This window comes from Paralichthys olivaceus, chromosome 2 (assembly GCF_024713975.1).
Source record: "Paralichthys olivaceus isolate ysfri-2021 chromosome 2, ASM2471397v2, whole genome shotgun sequence".
Taxonomy (NCBI): Eukaryota; Metazoa; Chordata; class Actinopteri; order Pleuronectiformes; family Paralichthyidae; genus Paralichthys; species Paralichthys olivaceus.
The window spans coordinates 19,512,420-19,533,837 of NC_091094.1; the positions used below are offsets into that span (position 1 = coordinate 19,512,420).

The 21,418-nt window shown below is 39.3% G+C and overlaps 1 protein-coding gene across 1 annotated transcript; it reads right to left on the minus strand.

The window, feature by feature from the left end:
- Positions 1 to 480: 480 nt before the first annotated feature.
- On the minus strand, positions 481 to 21,326 carry dnai1.2 (dynein, axonemal, intermediate chain 1, paralog 2). Its single transcript, XM_069510475.1, has 20 exons — positions 21,152 to 21,326; positions 20,776 to 20,835; positions 20,518 to 20,613; positions 20,257 to 20,337; positions 19,886 to 20,009; positions 19,614 to 19,669; positions 19,313 to 19,468; positions 19,088 to 19,147; positions 18,869 to 18,997; positions 18,518 to 18,602; positions 18,283 to 18,400; positions 18,086 to 18,129; positions 17,692 to 17,939; positions 17,346 to 17,435; positions 16,747 to 16,834; positions 16,477 to 16,556; positions 13,019 to 13,167; positions 10,575 to 10,674; positions 7,182 to 7,364; positions 481 to 3,163 (listed from the first exon to the last, which is right to left on the minus strand). The coding sequence occupies exons 1-20, from the start codon at positions 21,191 to 21,193 to the stop codon at positions 3,062 to 3,064; spliced, it is 2,091 nt and encodes a 696-aa protein (XP_069366576.1). The 5' UTR covers positions 21,194 to 21,326; the 3' UTR covers positions 481 to 3,061.
- Positions 21,327 to 21,418: the final 92 nt, after the last annotated feature.

A 21,418-nucleotide genomic window follows, 5' to 3' on the forward strand; every position in this document is an offset into this window, starting at 1 on the left:
ACGGGGACGGAAGCAGATTACACAGAGAAAGGAACGATGAGTATACAAAGAGCTGCTGGCCTGTTGTTGGTTTCTAAATATATCTTCCTATTTCATACTCTCTCCTGAAAAAAAAAAAGTCGATTGCTGAGAGCAGGGACTTGAGCCTGTGTGGAGTATGTGTGTCACTGTCACTCATAAAAACCTCTGATCTGTGAGGCATACAGTCACACTGAGGATGTTACATAAGGACTGGAGAGGCTTAGTTGAGATTTGCGTCCTCTTCAGTATGGCCCTTACGCTGACATCTGCTCGTGGCTGTCCATGATGGCCCACTCACTCTGGACTGAATTGCAGGGAACTAATATTCAGTCCAGTACAGAAGCTGCTCATGTTCCATCACATCTCCACACAAATGATCAGCATTTTAATCTTAACCTGAATCAGAGGTACTGCAATGTCACACTCCAACAAGAAATGCAATGGAATTTGAATATTTTGGATTGTGCACTTTAAACATCACAATACTTTCCAGGAACTCAGCTTGAAAGGCTTTAGCTCACATGAAAATACAGCTGTTCTAGCTTCTATTTATAGAATTTGAAATGTTCCTACTTTGGCATATCCTTGTTAAAGTACAAAAAAATGCAACGTGACAGAGAGTCACACAGCAGAAGGGTGGTCTGAAAGCCGTGCACATACTGCAGCAATCTACCCTGGGATTGGGTTCTATTTCTACAAACTTATGTCATCAGAATAACATCGAAAGATCCAGTGATTACATCAATATTCTCCACATACTGACTCTAAAACAACAAACAAAAATACTGACAAGTTTAAGACATCTATTGAAATTGTTTCTTGCATTTATACGCCCATTTTGTCAGGTGTGAAAACACCAAAATGAAGAAAATCTATGTTTCTCCACTGACAACAGCAGACCTGAGGCCTGTACGAAGCAGGGTTTGTGGTTAGCAAGGTAACTTTAATTTTCATTTCTTACTGAGATAAATCGCCATGGTAAATTGTGCTTCACACTTAACCTGCTCCGGTGCAGGTTGACTTCAGAGGATCAGAACAAATCCTGTCACCATATTTTACATTACATTTAGCTGATGCTTTTATGCAAAGTGACTTAGGATTCTGGGTTTTCAATCAAGTTGAGCCAACAGATATTTTCACAGATCAGTGGAATTGTTTTGGTTTTAAAACAGGGCTTCTGACAAACAGAGGGATTTGTATCACCTTGAATAAATACATCACTGCAAATATTACAGCTTCACTTTCAGCGAACAAAGATTCTTTAATTCCTGACAGTGATGCTGTCTGTCTCATCGCTGTAGCTCATGAGGACACCACCCTGAGACTCTGAGACAATAAATGGAGATAACAACCAAACCCTTTGATTTCTTTTAATTGGAAAAATGATCCAAACACTGTTGCTCATGATTAGAAATAAACATTTCAGTAAGACTGACCTCATCAGATATTATGAGAACAAAGATATCACTTAATTCTTTTTACCAGCATCACATGTTCATAATAGTTTGAGCAAGAATACTCACTCAGTAAGAAACTCAATATACTGTCCGTAGTCTTATCTAAGCTTTTCCATTCCAGCTTTGTGAAAATAGTGTTTACATTTTTACTGAATGTCACTTTTGTCTGTTTATCAGTGTTTCTCCCTTATCATAAATAACTTAATCATGGTTCTGAGGATGTTGCTCTGATGACTGCCTCTTTCACATGAACGTGATCATCAGTGGTGGAGGAAGTATGCAAACATTTGGGTATGAGTCCATAAAAATGTTCTAAAATGTACTCAAGTAAAAGAACCATATTATCTTTTCTACTTGAGTAAACATAACAAAGAACTTGCTTTTAAATATAGTTAAAGTATAAGAAGTAATACTACTTGCAGCGTGTAGCCTATTCCCCAATGTCATACGGCATCAAGGAGGTAGTGTACAAATATTTTTTCTCAAATTTATGAAAAACTGACTTAAGTATAGTAATTGATGTACTTCATCACATCTCACCACTGATGAGCATAGCTGGAAAACCCAGAGTAAAGTGAATCAGTTGATAACCAGCTTTGTAACACAAGTTATCCAAGGCAGCCAATGTTGGACTCACTGAAGCCAGAACTAAAAGATATGTGGTGTATGTTGATCTTGCTTCATAGCACAGGCCTCAGAATGTAACAGACACTTCAAAAGAAAAGAACAATTCAAGAAAATGGATTCTGGAAAATTCAACTTACAACCAAAGATCACAGAATCACTCCAGCTCCACTGTGTCACGTACTGTTTCTCTGCCTACCCTGCAGTGTGCCTCCTCTACAGCTGTCGTCTCATCACTGTCCCATGGCCGCAGTCACTTGTATCAAATAATGCTGGGATTGAGTCGTCCTCTCTGACTTACCCTGCAGAGATCAGGTAATGAATCTCTCTTAGGAAAAGGAAGGATGCTGGACAAAAGGACAAAGATGCTCTCTGTGGCAGAGACACAAAGAGAGAGCCGGGACACTGTGGCAGGATATGATTCCAGTTGAGCATCATAGCTCGGGGTGATGCTTCACTGAAGGACACGATCATAAATAAGGAGGGGAAGGGAGGAAAAAAAAAAGCCAAATAAAGACAGACACCACTATGACTCCGAGCAAAGATTCACCAGTATATGGGATATTAAAAGGCTCCTCACTCATCTTTGGACGACTGCCCAGAACAGCGTGTGCCAGCCAAGATAAGTCGTCTGGATATGGTCCACAAATACTCAATCTATTACACAAATTTATCTCCCACTTCACTTGGAGTAACCCCCCGTCACTTTTTTAGCTTAATCAACTTGTACAATACGCACTGAATGGATTAAATAAATCAACTGAGCCAGTGGAATTCCAGTGTTTCCTATGTAACATGTATCAACTACTGCAGTAACAATAAATTAATAATTAACTAATTAAATAGTTTTCTTGGCATGTCAGCGTTTTTTACTGTTGCACACACTGAGGAACACAAATGGGAGGAGTATGAATTAGAGAAAAAGATTGTCTCAGATTTGTGTGTTGGGTTGAGAAGAATTAAACTGGGCTTTGCTCTTGATCCCGCAGCAGACTGAGCAGCTTCTCCATTTTGGCTACTTCCACTTCTGGACCTTTAGGCAGCTCCTGACCCTTCTTAGCCTGCAAACACACATTATATTATTACCAGATGTAAACAGATTTAGGTTCCCATAATATTAGAAATAACTAGACCACCTACCCACACAGTTAACGGAAAACGATCAAACACAAAAACAGATTGTGCAGGAGCAAAGTGGTGCATTACTACTCCATTATGATATATTTAAGTAGAATGGAATTAAGTAGAGTTCATGCCTTCACCAATGCACAATATTCCCCTTATGATACCACAGTGGGTATTCAATCAGAAATCAACAAAAATGTTAATTGTTGATGTTGACAATTATAAGGAAAGTAAAAAAAAAAAATCCTGGATTTGGATCTGGATCAAAATGTAATAGGTACTTTCTTTGGTCCCACCCCACCCCTCCACAAAGTTTCATGGAGTAGTCTTTCCTGCTAACAAACAAACAAACAACAGAAAATGCAGACAAAACATAACCTCCTTGGCGGAGATCATTTTATATATGTTATTTGTTTCCTCTGTATTGTAAAAGTGCTTTGAGCTTAAGGACAGCATTGCAAAGGGTAAATCCAAAGAGATTCTCCAAAGTTTGTGGTGTGAGCATCTTGTTATTGTCGGCACATTCAAAATTCCTTTGTGTAGATAACCACACCCACTTAAGAGCTAAATATATAGGTAATTCATACATATATAATTCCATCTGAGAAATAGTTACATGAACTCCCCATCAAGGCTCCGTCTTTGATAAAAGAAGCCTAATACAATCTTGGGGTTCAGCATAGCTTCCCTGGATTTTTGAACCATCTTAATTCGGAAACAATAGATTGGACTGCATCAGTACTGTATTCAACTGCTGACACACTACACAATAAAACCACACACTGACAGGATATTCTCCATGATATCATGGACTTTCATTGTCAGAAAACAAAGAGGTCGTTCATAATAACTTATCAAAAGCCCAAATTATTCGAGAACTTCATGAAAATCAGAAAGCAGCATTAATATACTGGGACTGTCCAGTTTTCCTCAGGACACTGAAGAAAACTGTCTCAGGAATGGAGAAAGTGTATTTAATAACATTTATAATGATGGGTGGTTACATTGAAGGACACACAGTCCGACGTTCTTGTCTACATGCTCACACTGGACAAACCACATCATGAGGCATGTCAAAGTAAAACATAAAGATGTCTGCTGGGCTGCAACCTTCAGAGGCTGCATTTGAGTAGACTGTCCCTTTTCAAAGAGTCCTTCAAATTAGTCCTTTCATCCCCAAGGAATAAAGGCTCCAACAGGTGGATCCTTCTTGGGCCAACCTATCCCAGGATTCATTGTGCATATAGGTGACGAGCCAATTTTCAAAGAGGTTATGGTGCCGGCAAGCGAAGAGGCATCCAGTGCTTGAGTATCACGCATCAACTCAACCCAACAGCTAATAGTACATAGGTTAAAGAATTAAAACATTTGTCGCGTCCAACTTCAGCTCTGTTGCTAGGCAACAGCAATAAGGGTGGGACAAACTGGTGAAATCGATCACAGAGGTCCTCTGTAGACCAGACCGTCTCATTTAAGTTCGGCCTTTGCAGTCTACACAACCCACAAAGGAGGCAGCCACTGAACTCTATGGTCAGTGCACCTCTCATCTTATCTTGCCAATGTTAAACAGCAATTCACATGAAATGATTGTGTATTAACAAGAATATAGCACTGTAAATCTTGGAGGCAAAAGTATCATATATTATTAGTAGGCTATGGAAGTGGAAGACTGTTTAATAGTCACAGTTAAACAATTGGGGGTGGCCACCTTGAAATGTGATTTTTGTTTAGGTGAAGCTATTTAGAAGTTTGAAATGGCTGCAGTGAGAGAGACGATCCAGACAGACAGCTGCACTCCCTAAACATATAAGCTTCAAATCTCAGTGCAACACAATATCCCTGCAATGATGAATGACTTAATAAAAATAAAGCTTCCCCCACAGTGGAGAGAAAGGCTGACTGAGCACAAACAAGCACTTGATAACCTGTGCTCCATTTTTTTTAAGATCCCATTTTCACTGTAGCTGGTTTACTTATCACACATATCACTAAAATCCCAGACTTGCATCTCATTCCCCACCTGTGCTATCGGCCCCAGAATTTTGTGTCCTCTCATTTACCAGCACTGTACAAAAATAGAAATTTAAATGCTTGGATAAATCAAATGTAAATACTTGGGTAGTAGTAATGTAGGGGCAACACTGATAAATGGAGCATCCTTAAATATTTCATAATGCTGCTTTTACAATGCAAGTGTTAGTTTGGATGAATTTGCCTATAGTGGTCAACCAAAGATGATGAATGTTGTGTTTGCCTACAATACACTGTGAATGCTTATATGTAAATTGTGACCATAGACTGTTTAGAAAGACTGACAATGTGTCTCCAATTCCTCCCACTATCCAGTATCCTGAATACAGACACTTCAAAAATTATCTTAGTTTTTGGGGGACAGTCCACTTTTTAATATACTGTCTATGATAGTGACACATTAAACCACAAAGTGGTAAATGCACAACTTTGTCTAAATTCTGCAACCTCTTCTCAAAACCTCAAACATTTAAAAATAAAGGGCCTGTGAGCAGCAGAGAACATGGTCCCACACAGCACAGAATAACAGTCACATAACATTACCTCATTAGTGGGTGTAGCCCTGAGGCTTACAAATGGGAAATACCTACTAAATATAACACAAAACACAACCCCCACAGGACTTTAGAACATATTTTGGCAGTGTATATGCTGCAATGAATTTGAAGAATCTTAACAACTAATTAAAATCCATTTGAGGAGCACTGGAGTACAAGAGAAGTCAAGTGGATTGTTTTAGCAACATGGGCCGACTCATCAAAAGCCTTTTAAACAGGTGAGTACAACACACTGCATTTTTAAAGTTTGGATTACTTGGCCACTGTGCTACTTCTCTGCTATATTTGGGTACATTAAGGGGTTAGTTGTGCTAGTGTTTGCTGCTGTGCCAATTTCACACCACACATAAGTTATATTTGCTGTGGGTGTTTGTAATGCACATTTTCCACACTGGGTTCTAAAATGCTATGAGCACTTTCAGTGCTGCTGAGCATTGCAATAGTTTCCCAATAGGACACTTAAAGCCTAGTCAGAGGTCACTAATGATGTAGTACCGTGTATGTATGTGTTGGAGAATATACTCATACACTCATAAATTGTGTTTACGAGTTGAGTGTGGTAGGAGAGCTGTTTCTGCACCCAGTTGATGAAATGCAATGCATAATCTACAAAAACATGTAGTGAAAATAAAGAAAGTATTACTCCAGTCAGTAGAATTTCTTGTAATTTAGATGCACCAACATGAGCAAAACAAAAGAAAACCAGAGAGGCAGCAGTGACTGTAAATGTGTCCTGATTAAAGTGTTGTGACTCATTGTGCCTTTTAGTTTCCTCCTATGTTTAGTAGAGCTGCCGTGATTACTCCACTGCTCATTAATCATGGTCATCAGTGGGAACGCAGCCTTCAGTGACTCATCAATAAAGGGACCAGAGGCTTCTTTGCATTGTTATTTAGCAAAATTAGGTCTAGGTCAAGACTTTGCAAAGATTGAATCATCTGATTTGCTTTCATTAATGTGGAACAAGTGGCAGTCATGAATAATGCAAAAAGGACAAACACGCATTCAGATTGTTAACAGATAAGATTGTATATACGGTGAGAGGACGTTATAGATTAACACACACACACACACACACACACACACACACACACACACACACACACACACACACACACACACACACACACACACACTTCTCCATAGTACTGAAAGTGTTGGAAGTTTGGCTAATTTGTAATGTGGACAAGCTCCATTTGTATGTGCCAGTAAGGCCCAATTATAGAGATAAAGAAGCAATTGTAATACAGCTGCATTTAGGAAGAAAAGTTTATCTTAAGTTACTTTGACAGGCTTAATGTGGGTGTAGCTTTGGAATGAATTAGTTTAAATGTTTAAAATTCTAGAAACTCAGCAAGACTCTTACCTTGGGTTTCTTGCGAAGGTTGGGGGAGAGTTTGAAGCTAGTGACGTAGCCTCGGTCATCGCCCACTATGATGATGGGATAGATGGGGTTAAATTCCAGGTGCGTCAACTTGGTCTTCTTGGCCACAACTGACTGCCGACAGATCGCCTCGTATTTGTTGATACTGAGGTCAAAAACATGAACCTAAAAAAACAACAACAAAACTTTCAAAATTAGTTTGTTCATCAACATTGACTGAATTGACAGCTCAGCATAACCACAATGAAGGAGCACTAAAGCCATTGAAGAAAAACTATTTGGAGATTGAAAATAAAATAGATTCATGAATTATGATATTATAAGAATTGAGTTATTATCTAATGAGAAAAGTATTTTAGGGGAAATACGCAGCGTGGAGAACCCGTTAACGTCGGACTTCCACTCCTTCTGGATCCAAAATCTTGAACAATCTCAATGTTTGTTGAGAAACCAGGAAACAAATAGCTCACAGATTACTGACCAAGATCAGTTATTTCCTCTTTCATAAAAGAGTCATTTCCTCCAGTTACTGTGGTTCTTTCTCTGGAATAGAGAGTTTCTTGAACAAAGTCCTGATACTTATAATAATGTGGTGCTGATGATAATGTGGTGCTGATGTGGCAAAAAAATTGACACATAAACTTAAGTATTTCTCATTTTAATTCAAAATCCCAATCGAATACACAATCTTACTGATGGTGTACTTCACAATACCTGTCCTCCGTCTTGATCACATAAGCTGTTGTTATACACTGCCTTTTCATATCTGCTGAGAATGTTGTCTTTTATGTGAAGAGGAGAACAAGCCTCTGCAGGGATGCAAGTCTAACCATCTGGTGCAAGGAAGTCATTAGATTAGTGTGCACGTCTGTCTGTAGGTGTGTATGTGTATGCATGTTAGAAGCTCAAATACATAGAGATAGGCATCTTTACCCAGAAAGAGCCAGATCACAGATATTCCTCTTTCAGGCATTCAGAAAATCTGTTGACAAGAAAATGAGCCCGCTGCCGGGTACGGCCCACTCCTTTTACCAGACTGTGCCCAGGCCACTCAGGTTCACACCGTCTTTGTGTAAATGCACCACACAGAGCATCGCAGTTATCTCTCCCAACCAAACTCAACAAAATCATATCCTACCAGGGTTCAACTCTCTGCAACCTCCATCACAACAACCATTATCAAAAAAAGTTCCATTGCTAATATACAAAAGTTAAAGTAACATTAGCCATGACTGATTGCACGACAGACTGAGTACATCTACAAAGTTGCAACTCAATACCTATTACCCACCCCCCCCCGAGATATTTGTTTGTGCTGCTAAGGTCTGTGTCATTTTTACACCTTAGCCTGCCAAGCAAGTCATTATCTTTATGAACACATGTACCCGCACACAATCATTGTGACATTTTGCGGAGTGGCACGCCAGGTTGCCATCAACAGTGTCAGTAAATACACATCAAGGAGCACACATACACACAACTCACTCTGAGGCGTTCAATCAGACACTTGTCACAGAAAACAACCAATGTCCTGCGAAGAAGCTGCTGCCCCTGGGAACATAATGCTAATTAACATCATGCAGCGTGACCGCACCAGTGACTGTGTGACGTCTGACAATATTCTGTTATTCTTCAAAATCTGACAGTGATCTAATACCAAGGCAAGGCTAACACTGCCTTTGGGTTTAGAGTAATGAGTGAAGCGTTATTTAGTGGAGGCTGTTAATGTGCATGGCCATGTCAGGTTTACAGGTGACATTTCACACCATCTCAAAATTTGGCACACGAATACAACACCTGCATAAATTTCAGCCAAGCACATCCTTAAAATTGGAATCATATTTCAGTTTTGAGTTGGGCACCCTGAAAAAAACCCTGTATCAGCTACATTGACCTTGGTTGACTCCAGTTTAATATTCTTGTCCTCCCGGCTGCTTGTAAAAATGTATACCCACTGATGAGCTTTTGATGAGCTTTTTAAATAGCTTCTGAAAACTGCTCTTGATCCAGTTTCAGAAAATAAATCACAATACTCGTGCGACTTCATATGCTTTCTAGCAAAGTCATTTCATTTGAGTTACTTATTTCATTTTTTAGCAGAAAATATTAACAGTTATTCTGGGTTTAAACATCTGCCATATGTGATGCCAGTTATTTATTTTCAACTTGTTTACTATAAACAGAAATGTTGTTGTTTTTTCATTTGTAAATCTCACTTCCATGTCTGGTTGTGATGTACCTTATGGTGTGTTACTATACATTGTGCCTGTGCTAACTGAATCTTGGCATTGGAAGGGAACACAGACATGCACACACGTACGCATGCAGGACAGGAAATGTGTCAGACACAGCACTCTGGACTTTAATAGCCTGGCACAGGCTGGTACAAAAACAAACAGATGAAGACAGTTTGCAGCGATACAAAGACAATATGTGGAGATGAGCAACGTGGCATCCAGTGAAATTACTTTTGGCTGGAATCGACCACTGTCAGGGCCGGAAGCTGCACTTGTTATAAGAAGTCATGTTTGAGCAATCTCTATTGCTTGAGGCCTCAGGCTAATCTGAGAAGATACTAGCAAGGGTTAAGTCAGCTGGGTCTGAAACTATATAGAAAGGATAATAATGAAGTGGGTGGCAAGTGGTGGATGTTGCATCTGGTGGGATTCTAATCTGTCAGGTAAGTGTCAATGTGTGTGGTGGTTATAATCATAGGCTACAGCCAAAGCATCCAGAGCCTCATATAGCTCTGCAACATGGTCTGAGACTGGTTGCATAGTCAGCGAATACCTGTAGACATGAAAATGTCATTGGTAATGTGTTCTTCAGGATTTAAGTTAACTGCCAAAAACACTGTCGAATCTATTAACCGATCTCATACCACATCTTTAAGGTATGGTAGTATTATCCATATAAAACTGAAATCACTTCTTCGCTGCTCCAAAATAGCAGTTGTGCTGTACTGCCACTGTTAAGTACTGTTTTTAGAATGGCAAATAATTGATTTCCAGTAGTGTAGGGTTAGCCAGAGCTAGTTAAAATGTCAGCAATTTGCAATATTTCACGCTGGAAAGTCCAAAAAGTAAAACATGGCAAGTTTCAAGTTTAAAGACAGTAATTGTGTATTTCTAGATTTATATATTTTTGTTCTTTCTAAGTTATGACTGCCAAGCTAGACAATAAAAGAAGTTCAAGTTCAAGTATCAGAATCAGTATCGGAAAGAGAAAATGGTATCGGATCATCTCTATATAATATATGTTTAAATGTAACAGATGATTTCCTCAACAATAAATGCAAAACATTTGAAATAAATCTGAACATAGATCATGCACTGAGTATTCTGAAGGTCTTAACAAGTGTAAAAGGACACTTACTTTGCCATCTGCTGTGACGGCAGCAAATACAGTGGAGGAATATGGAGACCAGGAAACATCTCCAACAGCTGCGTTCAGGTCAAAGGTGAAAATCGGAGTGCTGGAAAAATCACACAGAAACAAGGTCACAAAGTGTTCGGATTAGAGAAAAATCATTATAATTCTTTTGGATACAAAACAGCACACTTTATTTCTACAGTCTGTGGCTTATTTCTTTCCTCCTAGTTTCCAGTGGTGGAAAATCACCAATAGACCGTTGTCCATGGTAATCAGTTTCAGAGTCCAGAGACTGCTGCTGCAGCAGGAAACGTGTGGTGATCAAACAGAATGTTTCCTCATGTTATTAACTTGGGAAACACCACTGAAGTCAAGATGAAGCAAAAATACATTTCAAAGAACTGGAGCCAGACACATACATGTCTTCAAAACGAGGCTGTGACAGCGAAAGAGTAAGGTAAAATTTCCCTTTCAAAAGGTAAAGAGGAATAGACTTGAATACATACATGACAACAATGTTTTTTTGAAGAAATTAGGTGTTTGACTGACCAAGAAAGGAACTTATTATGCAACCACCACCAGGAAATACCTCTTCAAACATTCAGCAAGTGAAGCAGTGTCACAGTTACGGTTTATTATCTATAGCTGCATCTAAAAGAAATAATCAAAAAATGAACAGGCTTACACTCTGTTGGCATGTTACAAAAAAGAGATCTAAAAACCAAAACTCAGGTAATTAACATATAGTAGACATCAAGTTAGAACTGGACTGAGCAGCCAAACTGGGAGCACAGAGACTTAAAACACAAGGGAGGCTGGGACAATTGAACACAGGTGAGACACATACAGTGGGGAAGAAGGATAAAGACAGAAAGTATAGCAAGTAAGATATATAAAGTAGGTTGCTTCTAATTAATTACTATGTTTGTTTACTACATTCATACGTAGAACTGTTTCCATGCAGCTCCATTACATACCTTTTGTAGTGTGCTTTTACCCTGAAACTTATGATTATGACACACGATTCGTTAAGCATTTTTTTTGCCAATCACACTCAGAATCTAATGAACCGCAGTAAACAAACCAGAATGTCAAATCAACCATAATTCTTCCTGTTATTTGCACCTGCTGCATTAAACAAGTCTGTGTGAGACGCGCCTCAGATGACAGAAAAAAATACTCCCTCCAAGCTGGTGTGTCTGATTGATGAATAACATGCACTTAGGTAGGTGTAGAATGTCTCTTAAATAAAACACAAAAGGCTTATAAATCTGGCCCAGAGAGGGTTTTTTTAATGACAGAATGACACTGCACTGGTAGGATTCATAAATTGTATTCCAGTTTATCACTGGGCAGAGGTGCAGATTTGTGGTGCTGACCTTTTGGTTTGATAAATAGACTTTATGCAACTCACTTTTATTATCACAAGCCCTTCAGTTTATTCAGGGCTGGCTGACGTCACATGACAGGAAATATGAGCCTCATCCATCAAATAGAAGGAGCAGTTCCCTGTGTCAAGCTTTGACACTTCTAAACAGTGCGGTAAAGAGTTTGTGAAAAGTTGCTTGTTCCCCCGCCCCTCCCTCTGGAAATAATAAAGCTTGTGGGGGTGTTATGGATCATTCTTGAAAACCCTGTTTCTCATAATGGGCGGATGATTACTGTCATTATTCAGTCGAGCTGCCTGTGCTGACAAGAAGTGGGAGGTACTATAGGTTAGTCAAATAAAGCAGGAGAATGATGCCCGGTCCATGCTGAGTACTAGAATGCAATAAAGTCTAATATACTATAATATTATGGAAAGATTACAGGAATAATGGTATTTGATAATGTTGTCACTGAAACACAGAGCATAAAAATATAAATAAAATGTTCCTATTAGAGGTAAATTACAAATGTGAGTCAGATTATTTTCTCCAATGATACTTGCACCAAAAAATCAATTAAACATTGATAAACAGTCCATTACAATTAACAACTATATACTAGCCGATTGATAAATACTAGCCAATGTATGCATTTCAATTTTAAATGACAAAATATTTTGACTCTCGCTCTCTGCCCATGGAGTATACTGCCATAGGTCAAGTCAAACTACTCTGCTTATTTTAACCCAACGCTGACGAGGTTCAAAGAGAGACTGTGAAACTGAGTATTTCAAGCTTTTCCTTGGAGATGTCACCCTCCTCTTCAAACGTGCTCCAGCCAAATACATGAGCTCTGAAAAGCTTATCATCAGCCAACTCTGGCAGCCGTGTTTGATGTAACGTAGCGCCCTTAAGCCAGCAGCGTCAGAGAGGGAACTCTGGCTGTTGCAGTGATGGCAACGTGATATTAGTCAGTAATAAAAACAATATGTTTTCTGCATCTTGATACAAGAAATGAAAATACTGTTATGCTAGAAAAGCTGCACAGAAATGGAAAAGTAAAGTAGTAAAGTAACCTACTTGATGGTATGGTCCCAAATCTTGACGGTCCAGTCTGAACTGCAAGTGATGAAAACTTTCGGGTGGAAGTAGTTCCATTTCACAGCGTCCACTGCCATGCTGTGGGCATCGTAGGTCTCCAGGAACTGGCTGGAGTAAGTCTTGGAGCACTGGGGAAAAGAGGCAAATTGATTTGGATGAAAGTGGATAATGTAACCACAGGTTTTCTCTTAATCATTTCTCATCTGTGTTTAGTTACTGGATGCATGCATTACTTGCTGGTGGCACCTGGAGTAAAATAATGTCCCAGATAATTGGTTAAATGACTCTGTGTCACAGTTAAGACAAGAGAGGACATAAATGCAGATGAAGGGCAAGGCTCTAAAAACATTCCTAATAACTTTGAGCGTTTGGTACACAGGGACACTGAGTAACATGGGCTTTATGTTCAAAAATGTTTTACTCCCAAGCCTGAGCTGAGAAAACACAGGAGACTAGACAAAGTTCCCTCCAGAGCCTCAGAAGACATCAGGCAAATGTTTTCCCAGATTGATGAGCATACACTCTTCATGACTAGTGAAAAAACACTTTTTCATTGGCAGCTGATGGACAATTTCTCCTTTGACGTTGCTAATTGGGGTGAGACTATACATTAAATATCCTTAATAGTTTTAATCCAAAGAGAAAAATGCAATTGTCTCTGGTTCAAGGTTGACTCATCCTATACATTTCCAGTTTATCTAGCACTGACAGAATAATGTTTGCCAAAACAGCAGGGATACATTTACTGGACAATCTGTTATAAAACAGCTTCCTGCCTCGAGGGGACAGCTGTTGCATTTCCAAGCACTGACAGATTGATAGTTGACCTGCAGCTAGGTGAGATTCTTAATCTGTCCTCTCCTGAGGTTTCTGTGCAGTTGAACCTTGATGTGACAGAACATATTTCATCACACACACTGGGCGCGTTTCTGGCAACATGTCTGCAATGAGAGCTGTGTAGGTGAGTTGCTTGCGAAGGAGTGTGACCAATATGTGTGCCTTTCCTTGATCGTGTACTGTGCCTGTTGCAAAGTAAAACAACAAGCTGTCAGAGATGATTACAGTTAGGTACTGTAACTGAGATGTGTTTGACAGCTACGGGTTTCCAAAGACATTTTCAGTACAAATTACAGTGTCTTGTATTAAATGCTGTTTGTGTGCCATGTTGCACTATATAAAACGAGGCTGTTTACCTTTTCCATCTTATTGAAAGTAAGTACACTATCACCTCTTTTAAGCTATATGGTTTGAATTGTTTTTGGATGACACTGAAGCTCTCTTGGGGCAGGACGGTGGCACAGTGGTAAGCACCACAGCCTCACTGATTCACGGTATGGCCGAGGTCTTTCTGTGTGTGGAGTCTGTTCTCTCTGTATTGCATGGGTTTTCTCTAGGGTTCTCCGTCTTTCTTCCACAGTCCAAAGACATGCAGATTGGTTTTGACTTAATTAGAGACTCTTAGATGGTTGTGAATGGTTGTTTGTCTCTATGTCAGCCCTGTAGTACACTAGCCAGAGTGTTTCAGGCCTCTCGGCCAATTCTGGCTCCAGCTCCCCTGCAACCCTCAAATGATAGGCAGTGTAGATATGGACGGATTAAGCTCTCATGCTCGCATATTATACACAAATATTGTCTTTGTTTTTTTCATGGGTGGGATTTTACTGTATGTTAATAATAATGAAAAGATAAAACAATAAAACCTTATCATTTATGGTCACAATATCATTACCTCCCTGTGCGTGTGATACAATTGATGGATTTGTGCGTGCTTAGAATTAATGTGAACTCATGTCACATCACAACTGTTTTCTTTTTATGACCTTATGAGATCAATTCCCGTCAAGCACAAAGTTTAATCAAATAATGATTGGTTGATTTTAGTAACGTGTGCATTAGTCATTGAAATGTTTAAACACGTCCATGTTATTACAGAGTTAGAATGAGGGCACAGTAACTGCAAAAAAATGAGACTTTTTATGCGAGTCTTTCTGCCTCCAGTAACAAGAACATGAAGATAAGGTGGGGGGCCAGTCAAAAACTACCAGCTGTCTGATGTAGACAGAGAACCTCTGCTTAAGAAGACTCATTAAGCGCTTAATGTCCACCCTGAGGGGGTTCCAACAGACCACATAGACACACACAAGTGCACAAATCACACTCTAACTCACTATTAATGGAAACTTTATGGCTAGTGTACCCTCTGGAGTGTAAGCTCAGCAGGTTATCTGTAAGTGCACCACAAACAAAATGAGCTTTCAAATACTGGGGGACAGTGCCAAGGCCAAAGATGAACCTAATGTCATTTAAAGGCAATACAGACAGAATACACATTTGAGGGGTGGGGTTTTGTTGAACAACAGCATCAGCAGCATTTTGGGGGTACATTTTCAAAGTTATCCAAACAAACCTAACTAAAACTTTGTTTCTGATCTATCGGTACAAAAACATACGATCAAAACTGGTTGATGTGATTTAGATTTAGACTATATGTTATAATATATTCATTTAGTCTTCCTTCCCGCCTTCATATATCTAACATGTCATATGCATCACTGTCATGATTCATCAACTGATACAGTAGCATGGAGGTTTTGTTTAATTAACACTCTATTTTGAACTAATTCATTGACAGTGACTGAAGAGAATAATAGTTCATTATAATATGTTTTTCTTTAGTGTTAATTACATGTGTTACCCACATGCTGCAATGTATTACTTCAAATCATTACCAATGTAATGTATTATGCACCATATATTTGTTATTTCATATAATTTGCTCTGAAGCCAGTGTAAAGTATTTTCAGGTTTCTGCAGGTCTCAACAAGTTCAATTTAAGACTTATCAAGGCCATCATGAATGAAATGTCAGACCTTTGTCAAGTACAACAGATATAAAGGAACAACAGCGCCCCACAATTACTTACACTTCCCTATAATTGAAGATAGTGAAGTAGCCTAGATAATAACCTCAATATGTCATGTTATCTCTTAGACTACAGACAGAGATAGTAAGTCAAGTCTTTTCCACAGCCAAGCTGAGAGTACTGCTATAAATTCTGAGTTGTAAGTCATCAGTTCAATGTTGTCCTGTTTTATTACAGTGCACTAATATCTGTATAAATGAGAAAGAAATACAACACACAAGTGTGACCGAAGTTAAGTCGAATTAACATAACTAAGACCTGCCTAAGTGTATTTAAGACCTGACACATAATATTTTAATGTATTTATTTTTAAGGCCTAATATTATGGATATTATAGACTTTTTAAAACCCTGCAAAAATTCTTGATGTAATTTCACTACAAGTCCTGCTGTGACTCAGTTCTCAACTAGACATGGGACAGCCTGAGTGAGTCACCTCAACAACATCATCATGTCATTTTAGATGTGACCTGTCATTCTGCCAAAACCAGCATAGTGGAGTCATTGATACATACCTTGTGTATTTTCCCTCCCTCTGTGCCAACTAAGAAGAGAGAGTCGATCTGTTTGTGGAAGTCAAATGCTGTACCACAAGCTGCGGACGAGAGGTATGAAGCACTTAAATCACACCAGCCTGATGAACCAGAATCAGGAAAATCTGTTCTAATATCAGGTAATACTGTGCATAAAGTTGTTTTAACAATAATTTTTAAAATGGTGAAGTTACATTAATATATACAGTACATTTATATACAACAGGACATGGTGAGTGAGTGCAGCCTTACTGAAGATGGGCAGCTGTGCATCTTCTGGCCCTTCAGATACAGCACCATTCAGTGACAGTCTGATAATGTCTGTGTAGATCAGCTCATTCTGCAAATATGCATACACACATACAAAATGTAACAATACCGAATATGCAGCAGTATTATGTGTCACAAAATCCAATGTGCATTTAATTCATTAAATTTTATTCTATTGTCATTATTAAACAAAAACTTTGCACATAGTCATTACCTGGCATGTACAGGCCTGCATTGTCAATGTGGAACATTTAGTAGAGTCCTGTACCCCTTCATCCACTTTTGGGTTTACTCGTTGGTTGAAAGTTATATTATCATATGCTAACCTACTTGAATACATTTTATTATAATTGATATACAAATAAAGTTATTTTTATTATTATATTACTTCTGATGTTTAATCATATGCGAATAAATCACAATGCAGACATAGCTAGACTCCAACAGTTACACACACAAAGTATTTGATTAGCAAGCGTTTTGATAGTTGTATTACTTTCTACCAAGATAAAAAAATAGACCTATGAAAATACAAGCCACAGAGAGAATATCTAAAAATAAATACACTATACTTCACAAACCTTAACAAGTGTCCAAGACACAACTCGGCCATCAGATGACACAGAATAGAAATTGTGGTTGTTGTCCATGTCATCGTTCTGCCAGCGTACCTTAATGAAACACAACAGAGCAATCTACATGTCATTTCCTTCATTCTCCAGTGCATGACGTTCTGGGTTTGACTGGAGAGAATCATAATTCAGCATTGCTGCTTGCTTGATGTTAAAATGTTTGGTTTGGCTCAAAATACATCTAACATTAAACATGTGATTACACCATGTGAGAAAAGAGTAATTCAAGGGTGGAGTGAAGCTACAGACGAACACTGTGAAGTCCCCTCACTTCTGCCACCTCGTCTACTCTCACCTGCCAGACAGGGTCAGTGTGCTTGCCAGTCTTAGCTGTGCTCTTGTGCACAGGCTCCAGTCCCTTGTTCTTCAAATTGTAGACAGCAACACAGCCGTCATAGAAGCCCACTGCCACCAGGTCGGAATGCTGCTTGTGAATATCGAGGCACAGGATGCCAGACTTGGTGGGGTAGATGTACTCTGGAAACGACGAGTTCTTCAACGAGTAGAAGACAACCATGCCACAGCCCTGCTTGCTGAAGTTGTCTGGTCAGGAGTAACACAGAAAAAAGAATATGAACGAGCCAATGTTAAATAAATTTAAACGAAACACTGATACTGAAATATCTGATTAGATTAAAGACAAAGAAAATCATCTGAGATGTTTACCGCTCACCATCCTGTGTACTTACAAGATCCCATACCCACAGCAAACAGGTCCTGAAATGTGTTATTCCTATCAAGGGCAGATACAGTGAATCCGTTATTCCATATTCTTGGAACAGCAGAGTTTATATAAAATAACAGGAATACAATCTTCATATTAAAAGTCTAAAATCCCAACCAATGTCGCCAGAATGATAGTGAAGAGCATACTGGGCAAACATACCAGCAGAGGGCGGTAACAGACAGTGTTTTAGCTTTGTCATATTGGAACTTCCACAAGGGGAGAAGGGTGCCTTCCTGGTCCCTGAACTCATCAGAGGCATCTTCAAAGTATTTGAAATCTAAGAGGACCAGAGGAGAAGAGAGCAGAAGAGAGGAGAGGAAAAGAAGATTGTGTAAGAACTTGAATATCAAATGAGACTTTAGTGCTGTGTGATATGATTGGTTTAAGAACAGACCTTGTGCTATGTCATCAAATGTATTTTGATGGATCATTCTTTCAAAGATCTTGGATGCTTTTCCTATTTTGGTGAAGTCATCGCTCTGTAAAAGAAACATGAAGAGCCCAGGTGTATTTGTCATACATTTTCCTTCATCACTTAATTATCATAGATTATCATAGGAATATGATTATGATGGTAGAGCATAATCACAAGTCCTGGGTATAAAACGGTCATTTTGTGAACTTTGAAGATGTCTGACTAGGATTGTATTTTTCATAAATAATTACTTGTGCTGCAGTACGTATGGTGGCAAAAATTAGATATAGTTTAAAATTAGGCAGGACAGTTAATGAGCAATCAATGTACCTGAGTCTCCATCAACATCACCCTCTTCTTGCTTCTGTCATTATCTGTCTTCAGTAGTGTGGCTTTCTGCTTCTCTTTATTTTTCTCTTGTTTTTGCAGCTCCTCCACGTGTGCGTCATAGATCTCCCACTGCAAACAGATCACTAGTTATTACTACAGTCTTCCAGTGTGAAAACAACCCCTGAACATCTATTTTAAAAGTATCATGGAATCCAGCACCTGATTAGCAGTGGCAGAGAAGTTGCTGCGTGGAGGAGGTTCAGTCTGGGTGCTTCTTTCCTACAGGAACATAAAAATGACTCCACTGAAACTTGTGAGGCACCAGGCTATGAATATATTATCATACGTTAGTATGATTTTTTTCATACACTTTCATTTTCCCTTTTTAAAAGGTCAGATATCTTAACCATTATGCAGATGGCTGGCTGCACTACTCCTTCCTACCCTTAGTGGGTTATTGACGGTCTGGGTGGCCCTCTCAGTGAAGTTGATCCGATTAGCAAGTTTCGGGTTCTTCTTGTCTGTTTTGGAGGCAACGCTGTCTGGTCTGTCTTCTTCTCCAACTTCGTCTACTTCCCCTCCATCTTCTACAGGTGTAGCCTGGGGAAAACCAACCAAGGGGATTTTTGTTACTCATTCCACACCATTGACCTTCTGACCTGATGAGAAAATCAAAAGGCCTTGATTGAAATGGAATATGTAATACTGCCCAACACAGGATTGACTTTAGATAAAAATATTTTACTGGAGTTTCTGTTCTCTCCTCATCAGGTTCTGCTCCAGTTTCCACTATGACAGCCTCTGAAAATTTGTAGAAAACAAACACATCACTTTTCAAGTGTAAACAGACTCAGGGCATTTCTTTAATTTACTGGCACATGCTAAAAGTGACATCTTGTGGCACCAAGTATGGATTACACTTGAGGAAAAGAAATTAGGCTGTCCTTGAATATCTAAGAAAAGCATTACTGTGCTCTGCAGACACAGACAAGTAAGCAAACATGTTTTAGTGGCCACCTCCTGGGAGACCCCCTCTGGCCCTCAGTCTTCTGGCCTCATCAGAGTCTTGATGTACAAGGCTGCCCTCCAACACAAAGTGAACAGCCATTTGATCCACAACAACCGGCTTGTAGGAGTGTTCCTGAGAAACGCAAGAATCAGGGATGAGAGGATTAGCAAGCAGAGGAACCTGTTAGGGTTGTATGGTTACAGTTAGGAGTGAAGAAATAGTTTACTATCATCATTTGAAAATAAATAACTAACAGGGAGACAAGAAGGACTGTTTCTCAACAATCTTTGATATGAGACGATGACAGTGTTGTAGTGATGCTTGCATTGACTGTCATGATGTGATGTGAAGTCAAGCTTGGATCATGTACCCTCTTTACCTTGAAGCTGTAGCGTACAATATTCTGGGGTGCATGTGGGTTGTTGGCAGTCAGGATCCTTGTGATTTCCTCTTTTAACTCCTAATGAAATCATGATAACAGCAAACGTTACACATACTGGATTAATTTGACAAGGACAATGACCAAAAACAACATTAAACAGGTATTATTAAAAAAAATGGAGTCGTGTAATAAAGGCAGCAAATCCTCCACACAGCCCACGTGGCTGTGTGAAAGACCCCTGATTTTCTCTTCTCTTACAGCCTCAGTGAGCTCCAGTTGATCTGCAGGTTTAATAAGTCCTTTCCCATGAGTCTCATCCCAGCCAACACCCTTATCCACACGTTCCTCCTCATCCTACAACACAGACACACACACAGAAGAGATTTATGTCTTCTCTGTCAAATGGAAAAAGAACATGATGTTGCAATAGCCCACGTGTTTCCCATATATCTCCCTGCTGTGTTCAAATACCAAAACTCATAAATGTTATCACTATGTAGACATGTCCAAACCCACCCTTTTCTTATATGCAGCTTTGGGTGGCTTCACTCCAGGTACCTTCTGAACAATTGAGCCCTGTGTAAACACAAACAGCAGAAAAACTGTACAGCTAAAAGTGACAATCCTATAGTGGAAGACACAATAACACATACTCAACATTAAGTGTGCTGCTTTCAAATGTATTTACATTATCATTACAGACATGTGCTTGATACAGAGAATAACCAGCTACAGTTACATCAACAGATACATGAATATTAGGTGGTAATAACAAAACAGTTCTCACAAACATTATGGCAAAAAATTATTTAGAACATTCCTGGACCGTGGCGTCACCACTTTACTGTTTGGCTAGTTAGCGCTAGCTCAACTTCACCAAGGTGGCACTCACCTTTCTCACCGAGGCTGCGACCTTGTTGTTCTGCACAGACATCGCGACAAGAATCCAGGTTGATGTTCTGACCGGTTGTTTGGTGAAGGTCTATATGTCCACAGAAAGGGATCAAATATAAAGTTTAAATAGTTGAGCTCGCTGTGTAGCAGCCGCCAGCTGCTGTATGTCGGTTGCCAAGACAACCAACCTTCTTCTTCTACTATTACAGTCAACATAGTTCCTGATTCTCTCACCCAAATATCCGTTTTTCCCCCCTTGATGGTG